The sequence below is a fragment of the Balaenoptera acutorostrata genome, chromosome 15 (genome assembly GCF_949987535.1).
Source record: "Balaenoptera acutorostrata chromosome 15, mBalAcu1.1, whole genome shotgun sequence".
In the NCBI taxonomy this organism is placed as follows: Eukaryota; Metazoa; Chordata; class Mammalia; order Artiodactyla; family Balaenopteridae; genus Balaenoptera; species Balaenoptera acutorostrata.
In genome coordinates this window covers 22,170,962-22,190,759 of record NC_080078.1, presented here as the reverse complement: position 1 = coordinate 22,190,759, position 19,798 = coordinate 22,170,962, and the positions used below count along the sequence as shown (strand labels likewise).

The 19,798-nt window shown below is 53.0% G+C and overlaps 1 protein-coding gene across 1 annotated transcript; it reads left to right on the top strand.

Moving 5' to 3' along the window:
* Window positions 1–1,074: 1,074 nt before the first annotated feature.
* SDR42E2 (short chain dehydrogenase/reductase family 42E, member 2) lies at window positions 1,075–18,692 on the top strand. The gene is made up of 12 exons (XM_007190108.2): window positions 1,075–1,129; window positions 1,676–1,860; window positions 2,339–2,434; window positions 3,705–3,762; window positions 4,467–4,585; window positions 5,285–5,360; window positions 9,609–9,691; window positions 11,226–11,363; window positions 11,877–11,942; window positions 13,566–13,629; window positions 15,223–15,296; window positions 18,453–18,692. The coding sequence occupies exons 1-12, from the start codon at window positions 1,075–1,077 to the stop codon at window positions 18,690–18,692; spliced, it is 1,254 nt and encodes a 417-aa protein (XP_007190170.1).
* The last annotated feature ends 1,106 nt before the right edge of the window (window positions 18,693–19,798 follow it).

The following is a 19,798-nucleotide window of genomic DNA, read 5'->3' as shown; positions in this document are numbered from 1 at the left end:
TGCTTGTATGGGGCATGACTATATCCCTCACTCAGAACTTCGGAGAGCAGGGCAGTGACAGAGGAGACTAGAAGATGCTGTATAGCTGTCCCGGTCCCTGCCCCGGTCCCTGCCCCGTGACCACCACCCGCAACACCTGTGGGGCTCATTACTCAGTCATTCAGTCACCCAGTTGCACCTGTTCTTTTTTTACAGCCACTGTGTGCCAGGCAGGGCAGAGTTTACCTCTCTCTGTATCCACGGGGCCTGGCGCACGGCAGGCTGACAGTACACAGTTGCTGCTGTTATTAATGATGATAATGGTGATCCGGCCTCTGGGCCAGCCTTATCCTCAGGTGGAGCAGGAGGTGGGGGGCTGGGGGTGAGACGATGGTAACAGTGACTGACAGCCTGGCTCGCTTTAAGTCTAGAGTGAGGAGGACGAGATCCTCAGTGCTGGCCCCCGAGACCCACAGACCTGATCCTGAAGCCCACAGGGGGCTTGGTAGGCCTTGTGGTGCCAGCCAACTGCACTGCTGGGGGACCTGGGAGAAGCAGAGGCAGCAGTTGCCAGGGCAGAGGCGGTGCAGCACTTGTGCAAGTTTCCAAGGCCCTTTGGATCCCATGTGGATTCCTCCCTTCTCTCCTCCTCCAGGAAGCCCTCCCCATTTCCCCATCAGAAAGCAGTCACCCCCCCAGTCAGGTGGGGTTCCCTTTGGCACGATTTGATCTGTCTCCCTCTGGTACTACATGGGAACCGGGATTTTAAGGAACTGGTAGAGAAGCCAGGAATTCTTGGTGTAAATCTCAGCCACGCAGTGTGACATTGGGCCTTGGTTTCCTGAGCTGTGAAACCCAAGGCCTGGCTGCTTTGTCTCTGACTCTCTCTGAGGAAGGCAGCAGCCACCTTGGAAGTTCTCAAGATTCTGAAAGAGACAGGTTTGGGAACTCAGAGGGTCTCTAATTCCCACCAGGAGGTCCCCTAAACCTGCAGGGATCTGATAATCTATATGAGTTGAGACAACTCTAGAACATACGTTCTTCTATTTTTTCCTACAGGTGGACAGATCCCGGGTCCACATGGCTCAGTAGAAGATGAAGCCCAACCTGGCAGGCTCCTCCCCAGAGGCCTGCAAAGCTGCAGGGCAGGGCGAGCAGAGCTGCCCTGTCTGCCAGGCCTGGGGTGGGGTCTCAAGCCTGGGGTCTGAGTCAGGGCCTGGGCCGGGGCCTGGTGCTGTGTCCAGACCTGGGCCGGGGCCTGGTGTGGTTCTAGAACCTGGACCAGGGCCTGCTGCTGTGTCCAGACCTGGGCTGGGGCCTGGTGCTGTGTCAGGACCTGGACCTGGGCCTGGTACTGTTCTGGGGCCTGGGCTGGGGCCTGGTGTGGTTCTTGAACCTGGATCAAGGCCTGGTGCTGCTTCAGGAGCTGGGCCAGGGACTGGAGCAGTGTCAGGGCCTGGGAAGGAGCCTAGTGCTGTTCTGGGACCCAGACAAGGGCCTGGCGCAGTGTTGGGGCCTGGACCAGGGCCTGGCGCTGCTTCAGCGCCTGGACCAGCTCTGGGGCCTGGGCCAGGAGCTGGGTCAGTACCTGCTTCAGGAGCTGCACCTTTATCTGGGTCAGGGGTAGGGCCTGGGCCCAGACGGGAATCCGGGGCTGGGCAGAAAGCCAGTGAGCCCGTGACAGCCCCAACGCCAGCACTGCAGCAGAAGACTCAGGCCACACCTGTGCAGGCCTCTAAGCAGAAGGTTCTGGTGACTGGAGGAGGAGGCTACCTGGGCTTTAGCCTGGGTTCCAGCCTGGCCAAGAGCGGCACTTCTGTCATCCTGCTCGACCTCCGCAGACCCCAGTGGGTGCTGTGCCCGGGGACCGAGTTCATCCAGGTGCAGTGATGGCGGGGGGCAGGCTGGTGGTGGAGGTCAGGGGATGGTGTCTGATGTGTAACCAGTGCCTGGTGTTGAAGAGCACAGGCTTCAGAGTCAAACTGTTTAAGCTCCAACTCCAGCTCCCAGCTGGGCAGCCTTGGCCACAGGGTCCCGCACCTCTGAGCCTCACGTCTTCATCCACAGAAAGGGGACACTAACCATATCTGCTTTGCAAGGGTCTCGTGGGGAGTTGAGAAGACAGTGCATGTAAAACACTGAGCACAGCCTCTGTGACTTAGCTCCATAAATGGGGCCGATGATGATGAAGATGCCCAGTGGGATCACCTAGTAAATCCTGCCCCACAGCCTGTCTGGGCCCTGCAGGTGCTGGGCCCGGGTCGGGTCAGGGGGCCGGCTCCGGGACCTGGCAGAGCTGTTACCTCTGATTGCCTTGGACCCAGACCTCCTACCTCCGTGTATTCCTTCTCTGTTTCAGGCTGATGTCCGCGATGCAGAAGCCCTGCACCGCGCCTTCGAAGGGGTGGACTGCGTCTTCCACATGGCCTCCTGCGGAATGTCTGGTGCCGAGCAGGTGAGTGCCTCACGCGCAAGGCTTAGGTCCCGGCTCTGCCCGCCCCCTTCGTGCCCGGTGTTCATCATGCTGGTCACCTACTCCAGGGAGGATTTGGGCTACACCCATGGGACCAAATGCCAGTTCTGCCATTTTCTAGCTGTGTGGCTTGGAAAGTTAACCTCTCTGAGCCTCTGTTTCTTCACCTGTAGAGTGAGGACACTACTAGTACTTATGTCACGACCTCCCCAGAGAGCAGTATAACAGTATCTATCAAAGCATGCAATACCCTTTGACTCAGAAACTACACTTACTTATGTATTTGTAGCATTGTTTTTAATAACAAAACAGGAAACAACTGAAATGCCCATCCGTTGGAGATTATTTAAATAAATTGTGATATAGCTAAACGATGAAATTGTAGGCAGCCATTCAAAAGAATGAGGTAACTCAATATGTACTGATAACAGAACAATTTCCAAGGTACGAAAACAGTGTTTGACACTGTTTTTTTAAAAAAAAAAAAAAAGCTATGTACCCACACATTGTGTGCGCTGATATTGATGTGTCGATTATCTCTAGAAATACAGAGACTGGTAACAGTCTGGGGAGGGAAAAGGGAGACTTGGAATCAGGAGTGGGAGGGAAATTTCCCCTTCATTGCATTCTTGTTTTACTGTTTGAGTTATTTTTAACCTTGCGATTGTATTACCTATTGAAAACAACCGCAACAAGAATAAATACAGTTTGAAAATCAATATGGAACCCACATCCCGTGTGGTTGTAGGGATTAAATGAGATGTAAAGGCTTCGCCCCATCCCTGGCGCACAAGCAGCTCTCACTGTAGCCCAGTTGTTTTTATTTTTCAAAGCCCAGCCCTCTCACTTGGGTAGGGACAGTATTACTTGTCCGTCTTACGGATAAGGAAGCTCAGACTTCTAGAGCCAGGAAACAATCTAACACATCTGAGGCTCTTTTCTGTGTCATGCCCTGTACCATGTCCTCTCATGGGGCTTATTAAATCCTGCTGACCACCCAAAGGGGTCTTCCCTCACTTCATAGATGAGGGAGCTGATGGCCAGAGGGGGGATAGAACCTCCCCTGTGGCCCAGGCATATGGTGGCAGAAAGGGGCACTAGAGCCCAGGGCCCTCGCACTGCCCATGGGACCCTCGGGATCCCTGCCTCTGAGCTGCAGCCCCCCGCCCTGCCACCCAAGCCCAGCCTCACGGCCTCAGCTACAAGGCATGAGACAGCACCCCGACTCTCCCACCTCCATCTTGTCTTTTAGCTGCAAAAAGAGCAGATTGAGTCTATAAATGTTGGAGGCACCAAACTAGTGATTGATGGTAGGCGCTCAGAGCAGAGTGTGACCTGCTGTGTGTTTGTGCTTCTCTCCCCACCCCTGCGCAGGCCCGGCTCTGGGGGACAGGGCAGGGGGACAGAGGTGGAAGCCTCCCCCCACCCCCGCCCTCCCCAGTAGAGGGCCTGTGGGGAGCACATCCTTCCTGTTCTGCAGGCCTGCCCAGGCCCCGGCATGGGGCTCAGCGTGGCCTCAGTGTGTCTGGGGACACGGGGAGTGGAGTTTGCACAGAGGGGTTAGGGGTTGGGAGCAAGAAAAGTTGCTGAAGCACCAAATTAGAAAGCTCACATCTGGGCTCTCTGGGCATGTCCTGCCTTGTCCTGCATCCCGTTTTTCTCTCTGATTCTAGAGTGTGTTTTCCCTATGTCCCCACTGAGTGAGGCTTTCTTCTGACCTGTCCCTGGCAAGGTAGCTAAGGGGCCGCAGCCACACTGAGAAGGAAGAATGAGCCAGCCCAGCCCCCAGGGGCCCAGGGAGCGGGGACTTGACCCCTCCCCAAGTTAAGGGAAGGAGGCTCTTCCCTCCCGAGCCAGGATGTGTGCAGGAGGAGGCTGGGTGGAGGATTCACCCAAGGAGGTCCCCATGGGTACCTCCTCAGCCAACTCCCTGCTCACATCAACTGTGTGTGTGTGTGTGTGTGTGTGTGTGTGTGTGTGTGTGTGTGTGTTGCCGTGTGACCTGTCGCTGTAGTTTGTGTCCACCGGCGGGTTCCCAGGCTTGTCTACACCAGCACCGTCAATGTCGCATTCGGCGGGAAGCCCATAGAACAGGGCGATGAGGACTCTGTGCCATATTTCCCACTGGAGAAGGTACCTGGCTTCCAGGAGAGGTGGGCGGGGCCAATGGACTTGGAACCCACAGTCCAAAGGGTAGGGATGGGCGGAGCTGGGGTCAATTTCACAACTCAGGGTAAGACGCAGGAAGAAAGGGTCCCCAAAACGGCGTGGCACAAAAGCCTTCTCCTGTTTTGGCTGGTCGTGCCAGTAGGAGCTTTGAAATCACATAGCCCTGGCCTTGAACCAGCAAAGCCGCTTTCTACTGTGGAACCCTGAGCAAACCACTTCACTTGGAGGCTCTCCTTCTTCATCTGGGTGTGATAGCACCACCCTATGGGGACGTGGAGACCAGGAAGTGAGATGATGTATGTGAAAATGCCCCGTGAGCACTAAAGGACTCCATGTGAACAATCCATCAACTCACGTCCAGCGTTCACATCCCAGAGCAGGCACTGTGGCTTGTGGGAACCTCCCTGAATCAAGGAGCCCCTGGTCGTTTTTACTGCTCTGAACTCTCTCTTTTGTTCCTGTGGCTCCCACCCAGGGGGAGAGGAGGGGCAGTGGGGCTCAGGGCCTGGCCATTTCCCAGTCGGGGTTCCCAGAAGTGAACCCCCATGTGGTCTGAAGCAGAGGTACAGCCCTGGGGCTGGGAGGGCTGGGTGGGCTGGGCAGGTGTGGCCAGCAGTGTCTCTGACCCCCGTTTGGTGGCTCTGTGCTCCTGTCCTCTGATAGCACATGGACCACTACTCCCGAACCAAAGCCATTGCCGACCAGTTGATCCTCATGGCCAACGGGACGCCTCTCCCAGGTGAGTACTGGGGGGCCCTGCTCACAGACAACGTGCATGCCCACTGCTCCCTCCCTGAAGCACATGTGCGATTCTAGCTTTTAGCTGGTATGTTCCCAGCTTCCTTCCAAAGAACGCTTCCCCAGGGCCTTGGACATTCATCGTCCAACAAATTCGGAGCACCCACACTGCACCAGGGATACAGCCTGGAAAACGTCAGGCCCAGTCTCTGCCCTCACATTGCTCATGGCCTGGTGGGGAGACACTTGAGCTGGTCCACGTCTAGCTCTCTTTTCTGCCACATAGGAGGGGATCCAGTTTTGGGGACCCTCTTTATAAGAGTACAAACATGAATATGCCTGAAGTATAGCACTTTGGAAGGGCTGTGCAAGTGAGGGGCCCTTCAGTAACTCCCAGAAAAATTGGCCTCGGCTGCCTTACTGGATTGCCTCTTCTTACTGTATTGTGATAGAGAAATAATAGTAGAGTAAGGACAGGTGGCAGCATGGCACAGTGGCTAAGCACCCACGTACTGGCATCAGACGGAACTGAGTTCAAATCCAAGCTCCACCGCCTCTCAGCTATGTGATCTTGGGCAATGCACTTACCCTCTCCTGGCCTCAGATTCCTCACCTATGAAAAAATGGATAGTGGAATTTACCTCAAAGAGCTTGAGAGAGAATAAAATAATGATGGGCACTGTTAAAAAAAAAAAAGAAAAAACACCAACATGGACATTTTGTGTTTACTGAGTGCTTACTACATGCCAAGCCCTATTTTATATGCTGATTTTACCTGCAAAAGTCTCAGTAACTCTTCATAGCATCCATATGAGGTAAGAACCTTAGCTACCCCTTGCTTTCCAAACTCAGGAGTCAAATATCAATAGATTCAGATAAATTCCTGCTATCTAAATTATCATTATTTGCTTTCTGAAATTCAGAAACTAAAAAGAAACAGAAAACCTGGTTTCCCTCACTGTCTAAACTCAGGAGCCAAGTGGATTTGGAGAGCGAAGGTTGTTTCAAATTATAATCCCCAATTTTACAGGAGAGAAAACTGAGGCTAAGAGGTTAACTGACTTAGCTCAAGGTCACATAGCTCTTAGGTGGCAGAGGTGGAATTTGAAAACCCCCTCTCCCCCTAGGGGAGTCTAAAACCAGAGCCTGGGGCTTAACCATTGTGCTCCACTGTAGCTATGGCTGAGTAAGTCTCTGAGCATGAACTCTTTTCCCTAAAATCCTCCCTGCCCCACCCTCTCACCCTGGGCCTGTCAAACCTCAACCCCTTATCCCAGTGGGAACATCCATCTGTGTTTCCCAGGAGTTTGACCCTCTGCAGTTGAATTCTCTTCTCTACCAGGGCCTCCCCTGGCTGGACCAGCAGCCTACAAGCCAGACACCTAATCCTCTGGCTGAGAATTATTTATACAAGCATCCCCAGCTTTCCATGGTCAGGAGAGTCATGGATACCCTGGGCGCAGTCCCTCTGTGACGTGGCCTCCCAGCGCCCCACTGGCCAGTGTCAGCTGTAGCCCAACCAACCTCCCCCCACCATGCCCAGGTGACCCAGAGTTTAAAATTAGCTGCAGGCTGTTTACAGAAAAGCTCACCTGATACCTGCCTTGCAGGAGTCCAGCCACGGTCACCCTGGGTGATTTCCAGTCCCTACTACCCAAGCTGGTCCCTGAGACTCTGCCTCTAACCTGGCATGGAGCACCGTGGTCCCTGTAGCAGAGTCCTGAGGCGTGCAGACCCCAGCTCCACGTGAATGTGCTGTGTCCTCCTGTCTCTGGGTGTATTAGTGTCCTGGGGCCGCGGGCACAAATTACCACAAACCTGGTGGCTTAAAACAACAGAAATTTCTTCTCTCGCAGTTCCCACAGTTCACAGTCAGATGTGTGAAATCAAAGTGTCATTTGGGCTGCGTTCCCTCCAAAAGTGCGAGGGGAGAATCTTTCCTTGACTCTTCCGGCTTCTGGTGGCCCCAGAAGCTTGGGGGTCCTTCTTTGGTGCGTGGCTGCGTCGCTCCAGTCTCCTCCTGTGTCTTCACATGGCCTCTCCTCTTCTCCATCTGTCTCTTCTCTGTGAGTCTCTTATAAGGATACCTGACCTTGGATTTAGGGCTCGCCCGGATAATCCAGGATCATCTCATTTTTAGGTCCTTAATTACATTCTCAAAGACCCCTTTTCCAAATGAAGTCGCATCCACGGGTTCCAGGACACCGACATATATTTTGGGGGGGCCACTGTTCAACCCAAGACACTGGGCCTCAGTGTAAAGTGAGGGTTTTGGAGCGGGAGCAGTCAGGGTGTTTGGCTATGACCCGGAGACACTGACCCTGGCTAATTTATGGAGAAAATGGAATTTATACTGGAAGGATGTGGGATAGCTTCTGGAAAATATATTCCAGAAAAATGACCACCAGGGCTTAGAATGGACAGGGTCGGGGCAGTTCCAGGGACCTGGGAGGCAGGAGCTGGTGATCAGTCTCTCAGGGTGAACCCACTCCTATGATTTTCGATCCTGTGTCAGGGATGCACAGAGTCACATTCCTGGGTGAGAACATGGCATTGGCCCAGCCTGGGTCCCCCATGGCTGCCATCTCAGGGCAGAGAGGTGCATCTAGACTGACAGTCCCCCGCTAGACCTGGTGCAAAGCGGAAGGGACCCCCAAAGGAAGGTGGGCTTCCGGTCCCAGAGGATGGCATACACTAGGCTCCCCACACTGCAGGCACAGCCACTTGGGAAACCTGAGCCTTGGAGGAGTGGAACATCTTCCAGGAGGCTCCATCTCAGTTAAGGAGTTGGGGTTGGGGATCAATAATCAATAATAATTTACAAATAGTAATTTTTTTAAAATTTATTTATTTATTTATGGCTGTGTTGGGTCTTCGTTTCTGTGCAAGGGCTTTCTCTAGTTGTGGCAAGCGGGGGCCACTCTTCATCGCGGAGCGCGGGCCTCTCACTGTCGCAGCCTCTCTTGTTGCGGAGCACAGGCTCCAGACGCGCAGGCTCAGCAATTGTGGCTCACGGGCTTAGTTGCTCCGCGGCATGTGGGATCTTCCCAGACCAGGGCTCGAACCCGTGTCCCCTGCATTGGCAAGCAGATTCTCAACCACTGCACCACCAGGGAAGCCCTACAAATAGTAATTTTTAAAAATTTTAATCTTAAACACAAATGAATTATGAGAATAAATTGAAAAATTTGTAGGCTTTCTTAAGACTTGAATATGTTTGGAGCAGCCCTTCAGGCTGTACCCCCAGACTTCCCCTAGGGAGACATGCTCCCACTTCCACCAGTGGGGGCCCCTCAAGAGAGAATTTGGGAAGCCCTGGACCAAGCTGTGTCTTGGTCTGGGGACTCTGCTGGCACAGAGCAGTGAGAGTTAGGGGAACAGACCCCCAGCTCTCATGCTGTTGGCTCTAGTCTTTTCATTTCTCCATTGGTTGTCTGGAAAGTATGACTGCTACCACCAGTTACAAAGCACCCATTTTCCAGGTGAGGAGACCCAGGCTGAGAGAGCTGAGGGCCTATTTGTTAGTACTGTATCACCAGACATATTAGTAGAAAGTGCCTGGACTTTGGTCCCCATCTCAGCTCCGCGAGGCTGAGCTGTGTGCCCTTAGGCAAATCACATCCCTTCTCTGAGCCTTGGTTCTTTTATCCATAAAACAGGAATAGTAACAGCTCCCACCTCATAGGGTTGCTTTGAGGGAAAAATTCCAGGCTTACCAGAGCACCAGCCACATAATAGGACCTCTCTGAGAGCCATCATGGTCCTTATCTAACTGATGACCAGAAAAAGGAAAGAACTATAGCTATTGGCATGAGGACATGTGGGCCTGTGCGCATCTGTAAAATGGACACAGTAGGACTTTCGGAGTCGAAGGAGATCATGTCTGTCAAGTGCTGGTTAAACTCTCACGGGCCATGCAGATACCTGCATGTAGGTCTTGCCTCTGTTACGGGCCTGAGAGCACTGTGAGGGCAGGGACCATTTCTTGGTCATCCTTGGATTCTTCACAGCATCCATCCCAGGGCCCAGTGCTGAGGGGGCTGGGGGTGGGGGATGATTCTGAACAGTGTTTGTTGAATGACTGACTGATCAACTGAGAGAATAATTAATTGAATGAGGAAACCCCAAGACCCTGCCTTCCCCACTAACCTTTCCAGGTAAGAACCAGGAGATGTGGACAGCCTTTCTGTCCCTCTCCCTGCTCATCCGCGCCTCCCCAGGCCCCTGACTGCCCTCCCCTGTGTTGTAGGAGGAGGCGCTCTGCGGACATGTGTGCTCCGGCCCCCAGGGATCTATGGCCCGGAAGAGCAAAGGCACCTGCCCCGTGTGGCGGTATGTTGTCCCAGCCCCAGGCCGGAAGCACAGGAGGAGCCTGGCTGATATGTGTGCGAATGGGGACCCACGGTCACCGCGTCAGTCTTGGGGCAGTGTCCCGAGCGGGGGACCCTCAGTTCTGGGAGAAGTCCTGCCCCCATTAGGCCCACCAGGAACAGAGCTCTCAGGGTGCGCCAGCCAGGCCTGGGTACCGGTAGAGGAGACATGGAGCTATGACCCCGAAGAGGCAGAGGAAACTATTGCCCTGCTCAGACGTGAGCTCCCTGAGGGCCAGATGGCTCATCTCATGCCGCCAGCACCAGGCTTTTCACGCAGAAAACCTGTCTCCAGAGAAGGCTGGTTGCCAGGGATATAGCTACAAGGGGCTCTAGATCCTGTCCTCAGATTTCTCAGAGCCTCGTCAGGGAGACAGACTCCATAGTCACAGATTCAGGGTGGTAAGGGCTGTGTAGATGTGAGAGGGAGAAGATGGGAGCACAGCAGAGAGGGCCTGGCAGGGGAGGTCCAGGAGGGCTTCCTGGAGGAAGTGATGGCTGTGCTGTTTGGATACAGAAGGAGCTAACCAAGGAAATGGGGTGGTAGAGAGAAAGTGGTCCATATAGAGGAGACAGCTTGGGCACAAAGCTGGAAATGAAAAACTGTTCCAGGTTTGGGCACAGGTCAGTGAACAAAACAGATGATTCCCGCCCCTGTGGGGTTTATATTCTCACAGGAGGAGAGAGAGAGAATAAACATGATACAATACAAGGAACGTTTGAAGGTGCCAGGGACTATGGAGAAAGAGGAAAAGTGGAGCGAGGTTGGGGGAAGCCGGGGGTGCCGGCAGTCGGGGAGCCTCTTCAAGCAGGGATATTGAGCAACTTGAAGGAGGTGACCAGGTGCATCACACAGCTATCTGGAGGAAGAGCCTTCCAGACAGAGGGAACGGCTAGTCCGAAGCCCTGAGGTGGGGACCTGCTGGCACGTTCCAGGGAGGAGACCGAGTAGCTCGTGCAGAGTGAGCAAAAGGGTCGGTGGGAGACACGTCAGAGAGTAGCTGGGGCCAGAGCAGAAGGGCCTCCTCTGCCACCTGACCTGGTGGGATGGGCGCCCGGAAGTTTCTGAGCAGAAGAGACACGATCTGACTTAGGATTCAAAAGGATCCCCCAGCTGCATGGAGAACAGGCCACAGCGGCCGGGGGTGGAAGCAGGGGACCAGTTAGGAGGCTGTTTCAGTGTCCAGGTGAGAGATGAGGGCGGAAGTCAATACTGTGAGGAGTGGCCGAATTCTGGACAGATTGTAATAGCTGAGACGACTGGGTTTGCAGACGGGTTGGGTGTGGAGAGTGAGGGAGGGGACAGCCAAATGGGGATCAGGCGCTCACAGGACAGGACAAGTCTGCCTTGTCTATCCGGCAGCCGGGTGGAGACTTCCGGAAGGCATGTGGTGCTGGGACAGAGGAGTCTGGCCTGGGAGCCTTCTGCGTGTAGATGGATTTTAAAGCCACTCCAGGCTTGGTCTGTGTTTCTCGCCCTCTCCCCTCACCACCAGGGCCACATCAAGAAGAGACTGTTCATGTTCCGATTTGGGGACCGCAGGACGAGGATGAACTGGGTCCACGTGTGCAATCTGGTGCAGGCACACGTGCTAGCAGCCGAGGCCCTAACCGCCGCCAAGGGCTACGTGGCCGTGAGTCTCCTGCAGTGCTCCCCCGACCTTACCCCTCGGGCTGCAGGCGGGTCCCCCATCCCTTGGGGATTCCTGGCTCACACACGACATAGCTGCCCGATTCAAGCTGCCTCATGGGGTGGGGGGAAAAGTGGCCTTTCAGAGCATCGTTAGCTCCTTGAAATGACCCTGTGAGGTAGGTGTTGTTGATCCCAGAATTACAGTCACCGAATGCTAAGCGTTTTACATATATTGTCACCTGCACCTTTACAACAGCCCAAGGGGGAGATGCCATTATTATGCTCCCATTTCTCAGATGAAGAAACTGAGGTACAGAGAGGTTCAGTGACTCCACTGAGGTCATACAGCTAGTCAGTTGGCAGCCTCAGAACTCAAAGGGACTTGTTCAGGTCCGTCTCCAGGGCTGCTCAGGAGAAGTGGGGAGTTGGGGCAGCTGCTGGGAGCCATCGGAGAGGGTGAGGTCAGGCGGCGGGCATGTGCCTGACCGTCCCCTTCCCCGCGTGTCCCCCTCAGAGTGGGCAGGCGTACTACATCAATGACGGGGAGAGCGTCAACCTCTTCGAGTGGATGGCCCCACTGGTAGGTGCCCGGACACTGCCCCCATCCCAAGTGAGAATTCAGGGATCCCCACGTCTTCTTCCCCTGTCACCTTTTCCAAAAAAATCAGAGGATTTCACATTAAAGACCAGCTCTGGCAACAGTGTCCACTGGGCAACATTGGAACTGGCTGGAGCTGGGTGGCGGCTGCCCCTTTGGGGGGCTGTGAGCTCCCCCAGTTTTCCATAGTCCCTCCCAGCCCGCTTCCTGGTTTATGTCGATGTCCTGCCCTGTGGGATTTTGCTTGTGGTCCCCGTACTATGTGGTGAGGCCCTGAAAGAGGTAAGTAGAAGGTAGGCAAAGCACAAAGGGAGGTGTTGGCCCTCGGGCCCCTACGCTGCAGCCCCTCTGAGAGTCCTGGCCTCCTCTCCCAGCAGCCTTCAGACTCCTGGAAGGGGTAGACCAGAAACCCCGCGCTGGAGGATACATCCTGGGGGCATTCAGGCCCTTTGCGTGTCAACTTTTAACAGCTTTATTGAGATATAATTTATAGACCGTACAGTTCACCTATTGAAAGCATACAAGTCGATGGTTTTTAGTATGAGTTGTGCGACCATCAGCAAAACACATTTTAGAACATTTCATCACCTTCCCAGAAGAGAACCTCCCCAAACCATACCTTTTAGCTGTCACTTCTGTTTACCTCTCACCCTACCCCACCCCTAGCCATAGGCAACCACTAAGCTACTTCCTGCTTCTGTAGATTTGCCTGTTCTGGACATCTCCTATGAATGGAATCATACAGTATGTGGGCTTTGTGTTAAGTTTCTTTCATTTAGCATGTTTTCAAGGTTCATCCATGTTGCGGATGTGTCATATCAGTACTTCATTCTTTTTTATTGCCAAAAAGATAATTCATTCAATGGCTGTGCCCCATTTTGTTAATCCATTCATCAATTGATAGAAATTTGGGTTTTCCGTTTTGGGGCTGTTATCAGTAATGCTGTATGAACATTCGTGTGTAAATAGTTGTGTGGACATACTTTCTCATTTCTGTTGGGTATATACCTAGGAGTGGAATTGCTGGATCATACAGTAACTCTATGTTTAACCTTCTGAGTTACTGCCAGACTGTTTTCCAAAACGGCTGCACTATTTTACATTCCCACCAGCAGTGTAAGAGGGTTCCAGTTTCTCCACATCCTGTCAACACTTGTTATTATCTGTCTTTTTGACCTGGAGAGTTCTCATACAAGTGAAGACCTCAGTTCATCCTTTTCCAGCCCATCTCTTCATGCTTCTCCCACCACCCTCCATACGTATGCTTTTTTTTTTTTAATGTAATAGCAGAAAAGTAGATTCTAGAGAATAATCAGATTCTATATAAGTGCCTTAGAGTGTCTTTGGGTGTACGCAGATGTAAAAAATAACTAAATGATGGGACTGCACCCCATGCAGTCAGTTCCTACTTAGTTTTCCAGGTCACAGTGTGGGCTTCATTTAAAGACTGGTGTAAACTTGGGGCTGGCTGTGGGGTCTGCCCCCTTTGGTGGGCAGCTGAGGAGGGGCCAGGAGGTGCTCTGCTGGCCTTGGGGTAAAGGCAACATGTGGCCTTTACCAGCCCCCCAAGGATCTGTTCTCACCTCAAGCCATGTTTCCTTGCAGTTTGAGAAGCTGGGGTACAGCAAGCCCTGGATCCAGGTTCCTACTTCCTGGGTTTACCTGTCAGGTGAGGAAAGGAGTGTGTATGTGAAAACCCTCCATGTGCCAGATGTACATGCATTACCTCATTTAAACCCAGAGCCAGGACCTGGCTGAGGCGAGTGGGGCACTGAGAGCACAAAATTTAAGGAAACCCTCACTCTCAGGAGTCAAATGCTCCAAGCCCCATCTGCACTTGCCCAGCCCTGAGAGCAAGTGCCTCCTTAAATTTTGCACTCGAGGCACCTCACTCCCCTCACCCTAGTCCTGGCCCTGTTTAAACCCTATCGCACTTGCAAGGTGGGTGTGGTTAGGCCCACTGTAAAGATGAGGCAACTGAGGCTCTGAGAGGTTAGCAACCTGCCCACGTGCCCCAGTGAGAAGGTGGGAGAGGCAGAATTCACACGGGTATCGGCTGGCTCCGCAGCCCACGCCCAGTCCTGCTGTCTGTGCTGGAATGCGCTATGCCAGGCGGAGGAAGGAGAGCCCTGGGGCTGCCCCATCCCCCAAGGTCGCCCTGGAGTTAAGGCTGCTTTTGGACACGTGAGGGTTCTGTTTGACCCTAGATTCTCCTCCTCACCCTGAAGGTCAGTCTCTACTCTCATGCCCCAGCTTCCCTACGCTGGCCTCCTTCCAGCTGGAATGCTGCACGGGCTTCAGGCTTGGAGCGATCAGCCCGAGGGGGCAGGTGGCCCTCAAGTCACAGATAACTGTGTTCCTGGAAAACCTCAGCTGGATCTCTTGCACTTTAAATGCATTGAGGGACTTCCCTGGTGGTCCGGTGGTTAAGACTCCACACTTCCAATGCAGAGGATGTGGGTTCGATCCCTGGTCTGGGAACTAAGATCCCACGTGCTGCACAGCGCAGCCAAAAAATAAAAATAAAAAATAAGGCATTGGTGATGCCTGCCATTTAAAGCAGGGGTTTGCAAATTTTTGTCCCCCAGGGCGCCCACACAGGATGACTTCCCCTGCACAGCATTACCACCAAGATTGACACTCCTTGAACCCCAGCTGAGAAAAGTTCAACTGCAGGTTCTGGCAGTTTTGGAGGACTGTCTATAAATTCCCAATTCCCAGTGAGCTGACTGTAAACTCAGTGCTTCTTAACTTTGGCTGCACAGTAGAATCACCTGGGAATCATTTAAAATGTAGAAATGCCTCAGCCACACCCCCAGACCCATTACCTCAGCATCCGCCGGAAGCAAGGGGGTGGGGGAAGAAGGAACATTTTAAAAAGTGGTCCGAAGTGCAGCCCAGGTTGAGTTGAACCACCGTTCCAACTTCTTTCTCCCTGACTCAAGAGAGCATATCGGGACAGAAGTGAGTGAGACAGACAAGATTGTGGAGATCACTTTGAATCTGCTCAGATTTATTTTAAAATGTCAGTCTTTGAATATTAATAATAACTTACTTGTGACATATTTCACAGCCAAACAAGGCACCCCAGGGTGTGCGGAGAACTGCTGATTTAAAGGAATCCAAGGACAGGAAAAGTTGGCAAAGTGAAGATTCCCCCTAGCAAAGCAAATAATGCCCCCAACTGACTTGTCCCTGAGAACCTCCCTGGAGCTTGCCTAGAGCAGGGCCCCTGGTCACTGGTCCCTCTCTCCCCACACAGCCACAGTGATGGAGTATTTGCACCTGGCCCTGAAGCCCATCTGCAGCCTCCCGCCACTGCTCACCCGGAGTGAGGTAAGTGGGCTGCTGTGAGGGGAGCCCCTGTGCCCTGGTGCCCCTCACTTGCCTTCCTGCCCCTTCTCCACTGCCACAAACCCTCACCTTTTGACACCGTAACTGGATGCTTGTCTGAGGTCTCAGAACCTCCCATGTGGGCTCAAATCTAGGGCCAGATCCTGTATAACATCCCAACCTCTGAGCTTTTGCTGAGGCTGTGCTCTCTTGGTCTGAAGGGCAACAGCTCAAAGCCCATCTTTTATCACTGTCATTTCATTCATAAGCAGTTTGTCTTCCCAGCCAGACTGGAGGCTCCCAAAGGCAGGTTCCATGAAATTCACTTTTTGGAATGTCACTACTCCCAATAACCATCAATACACACACACACACACACACACACACACACACACACACACACACCCTGTTGATTCGAGGCTCACAGTTCCTGCTCACTGAATAATAAGTATATATTAAGTACCTACTGTGTTAAGAACACCGTTCTCAAATAATGATGATGCAGTTTTCTATCTGCATATACAGTTTAAAAGAGAGGGTGTTTTAATGCACGTTGTAAACAGTAAAGCAACACGTGGTGTTTGGTGTTATTTGCAAAATTCTTCTAGTCCACTCTCTCATTTGATTGTCCCTGATGCTCTGTTAAGTTAGGAGGGGCGAAAAGATTATGATCTCATTTAATGGTGAGAAACTGAGCACTAGAGAAATAAGTGATTTGTCCAGGGTCCCACCATTCTGGAATTGGCTTCACATTCCAAGCTCAGTGCTCTCCACCTCAGAGAATCGACAACGGGCCACAGAAAGAAGCGGTTCCCTACGGTCTCTCCTTTGAACCGTCTGGACTAGCAGAGGAAAGAGAATAATGAAAATAGGGACCATCTCTTGAGTGTGAAATGCCAGGCACTGTGTTTATCTCATTTAATCTTCACAACTACTATACACTGTGGATTCTGTTATCACCTCCATGTACAGAGAAGGAAATGAAACACTCAGCGGGGAGAGGGGGAGGGGTGAAATAACATGCTCATGACCATTCCCTTATGTAGCAGTATCGAGATTTGAACCCAGAGGAGACCTAAATGATTTCAAGCTTAACCACTAGCTTGTGAAATGTCAGGAATCATAGTCACGTAAAATAGCTGCCAAAGTGCTGCTGAGTTGTGGTCGGGTAGGGAGCTGGCTCCCCTCTCTCTCCACTCACTTGTGGGTCTCCTTGTTCAACTCAGGGGGGGGCAAAGGATCCCTAGTTAGCTGGGAAGTTTCTGGGCACTGTAGCTCGGGCGCCCTCTTCTGGTCAGTCTATGACACACCAACTAGCCCTCTAGTTTGACTTCATAGCCTTTTTTCATTCATTTGACATGTATTGAGCACCTAATGTATGCCAGGCACTGTGCTGAGGAGTGGAGGCAAGACAGTCCTTGCTTTCTATTCGCACATACAGTTTAAAAGAGAGGATGTTTTAATGCAGATTGTAAAGAGTAAAGCAACACGTGGTGTTTGGTGTTATTTGCAAAATCCTTCCAGTCCACTCTCTCATTTGATTGTCTCTGATGCTTTGCTAAGTTAGGAAGGGCAAAAAGATTATGATCTCATTTAACGGTGAGCTCACAGCCCAAAGGGGAAGACAGCCCAGCAAGGGCTATACTGGGGGAAATAATGAGGAACTTCAGAGTACACAGAAGGGGCACCTAAGCCAATTCTGAGGAAGTTAGGGAGGCTTCCCAAAGGAGGTGACATCTAAGCCTGAGATCTGAGAATGCTGTGTCCCAGGACCCTGCCTATCTAGTTCACAGCTGTACCAGCCAAAGCCCTGAACTTACTAGCTGAGGCAAAAAAGGACAAGAACTGGCCCCTCTCCCTCTCTCCTCACTCAAGCATCCAAGACCAGGGGCTTGACCCCAAGGGCTGTTTCAGGGCCACGGCAGAATCAAGCAGCTAGTGGACTCCTTCCCAGTGTCCAGCTGAGGAACAAAAGGTGAAGAAATGAGTCAGGTGGGAGGGTATCTTCTCAATCCTAGCATAGCAGGGAAGGGCATGGGCTAGAGTTTGGCTCCTCTGTGTGACCCTGGGCAAGTCACTTAACCTCTCTGATCTTCAATTTTCAAAAGAGGAGATGGTGGTATTACCACTTCAGAAGATTAAATGAGGGGCTTCCCTGGTGGCGCAGTGGTTGAGAATCTGCCTGCCAATGCAGGGCACGCGGGTTCGAGCCCTGGTCTGGGAAGATCCCACATGCCGCGGAGCAACTCGGCCCGTGAGCCACAATTACTGAGCCTGCGCGTCTGGAGCCTGTGCTCCGCAACAAGAGAGGCCGCGATAGTAAGAGGCCCGCGCACCGCGATGAAGAGTGGCCCCCGCTTGCCACAACTAAAGAAAGCCCTCGCACAGAAACCAAAGCCATACATACATACATACATACATACATAAAAAGAATGTAAGCAGACAAGAATAGCATTTAAAAAATTAAAAAAAAAAAAAAAAAAAAAAGAAGATTAAATGAGATATGGCCTAGAAAGAATTTAGCCCATGACAGGCACAGAGTACTTATTCAGTAATTGTTGTTGTCAGCACTACCTTTGAAGCCTGTGGGACCCAGGCCATCTGGCATCAGGAAACGCAGCTTCAAACCCTGGAGAGAGTAATCACTTATGCATAATTGAATTCCTCTCTTAGGGAAGCTCAGTTAATCAGCCAGGGCGTGAAGCCTGCACCCTGGAGCCTGCCTGCCCATACTCCATCTGGGGCTGTGGGCTGAAAAGTCAAGGATGTTTCCTGGAGACAGTTTTCCGGATAGCTGCACTCAGGCCACAGGCAGAATGTATCAAGGGCCTCCTGAGCCCCGGCATCGTGCTAGGGCCGGGGAAGGGGAGTGCAGAGGTGGGGCCTTTACTTTTGGGGGACTGAGGAGTTCAGTAGGGTGGGGAGATGCAGAAAGTGTATCCTGGAGGCGGCACCCTCGAGGAAAATGGAGGTGGAAGAGAGACAGGAAGTCTTCCCCGATGAGGGCGTCGCAGACGCAAGATGCAGCACAGAGGTCCTTTTAAATCTCTGTGCGACGGAAGGGAAATCCCTACCCTCTCTCATCCGAGTGAAACATGGTAGAGGTTGCTCCCCACGCCCACTAGTCCCGTCCCTTGGCTGCCCCGCCTCTCCCCGCAGGTGCGCAGCGTGGCCGTGACGCACACCTTCCAGATCGCTAAGGCCCGCGCTCAGCTTGGCTACGTGCCCGACAAGTTCAGCTTCGCGGACGCCGTGGAGCGATACGTGCAGTCGACGGGCCGGGGAACCCGCGGCTCCACAGCGCGGACGCTCCTGCGGCTGCTGCTCGGGCTGCTGCTGCTCCTTGGCCTGCTCGTGCTGGCCCTGCACTTCCTAGGCCCGCGGCCCTTCGTCGTCTGACCATCGTCGCCGGCCTGTCCCTGCCCCTGCTTCGCCTTCAGGACTTGGACCAGACCCTGCTCCGCCCTCCGGACTTGGGCGCTCCCTTGAGTCCTGGGCTTGTCCCTGCCCCACCCTCTGGGCTTGGATCTGCCCAGCAGGTCTTCCGCTTGGATATTCCGGCGTTCTAACCCCGCCCCTGTCCCGCCCTCTGGGCTTCGAAGTGCCCCTGCCCCGCCTCTTGAGCTCTGGCCACGCCCCTGCCCCTCCCTCCGGCCTTGGTCTCCCTCTGACCTGGCCGGGATGCCTGCGAGAAGGTCCTATCTTCACAGCCTGCTCCGCCTTCCAGGCCTTCTCCCCGCCCCTGCCCAGGCCTGGCCCGCCGCCGCGTTCTCCCCTGCTCTGGTCCGCCCCGTTTCTGGCTCTAGCCGAACGCCTGAGCCCTCGCCTTGGTTTCTCCGTTGGTAACTAGACTTGCTCATCTCTCTTGGTCGGTCCCTCTCCTCTCCCGTTTGTGATTCAGCCTTAGCCCCATCCCCTCCCGTCTGGCTCCCCTCCCTCCAGTCACACCTCCTAGGGGCCTAGCTGCAGCCGCTTGTGCAGGCTGGGCTGACGTTTGCAAGTTTTCGCTGGCTGCTGCTACCTCTCTAGGGACACGGACCCTCCTCGCTGCCCGAGCTTCTCTGTGCTTGTCCTGAGATCGTCTCGGGATCTTGGATTAGAACCCTTCTAGGAGCACTGAATTTGATCCGCTGCTACGCTTATGTTTTGGGTTCGCTCACTCATGCAGGTCTCCCTGTGTGTTGATAGCCAGGGTTGGAAGGACACCTGAGACCCAGGCTTCTGCCCAGCCCAGCCTGGCCTTTTTGGGTTTCCGGTGCATGAGTCTGGGGATGACTCAGTAAGCACAGACTTCAATACCAGAAGGGACATCAAAAAAGGAAAAAAAAAATTTTTTTTAGGGTGGTCAAAAGATACAAACTTCCAGTTAGTTATAAAGTAACTAAATTATGGGGATGAAATGTACAGCCTGGTAACTATAGTTAATACAGTATTGTATAAATGAAAGTTGCTGAGAGTAGATCTTAAGTTTTCATCACAAGAAAAATAATTGTAACTCTGTGTGG

Excerpts from the sequence above, each read along its gene's own strand:
- SDR42E2 (XM_007190108.2), top strand. The coding sequence starts at position 1,075 with ATGAAGCCCAACCTGGCAGGCTCCTCCCCAGAGGCCTGCAAAGCTGCA. Across the intron at positions 2,435-3,704 it reads GAATGTCTGGTGCCGAGCAG|CTGCAAAAAGAGCAGATTGA; the intron begins GTGAGTGCCTCA and ends CTTGTCTTTTAG. Across the intron at positions 15,297-18,452 it reads CACTGCTCACCCGGAGTGAG|GTGCGCAGCGTGGCCGTGAC; the intron begins GTAAGTGGGCTG and ends CTCTCCCCGCAG.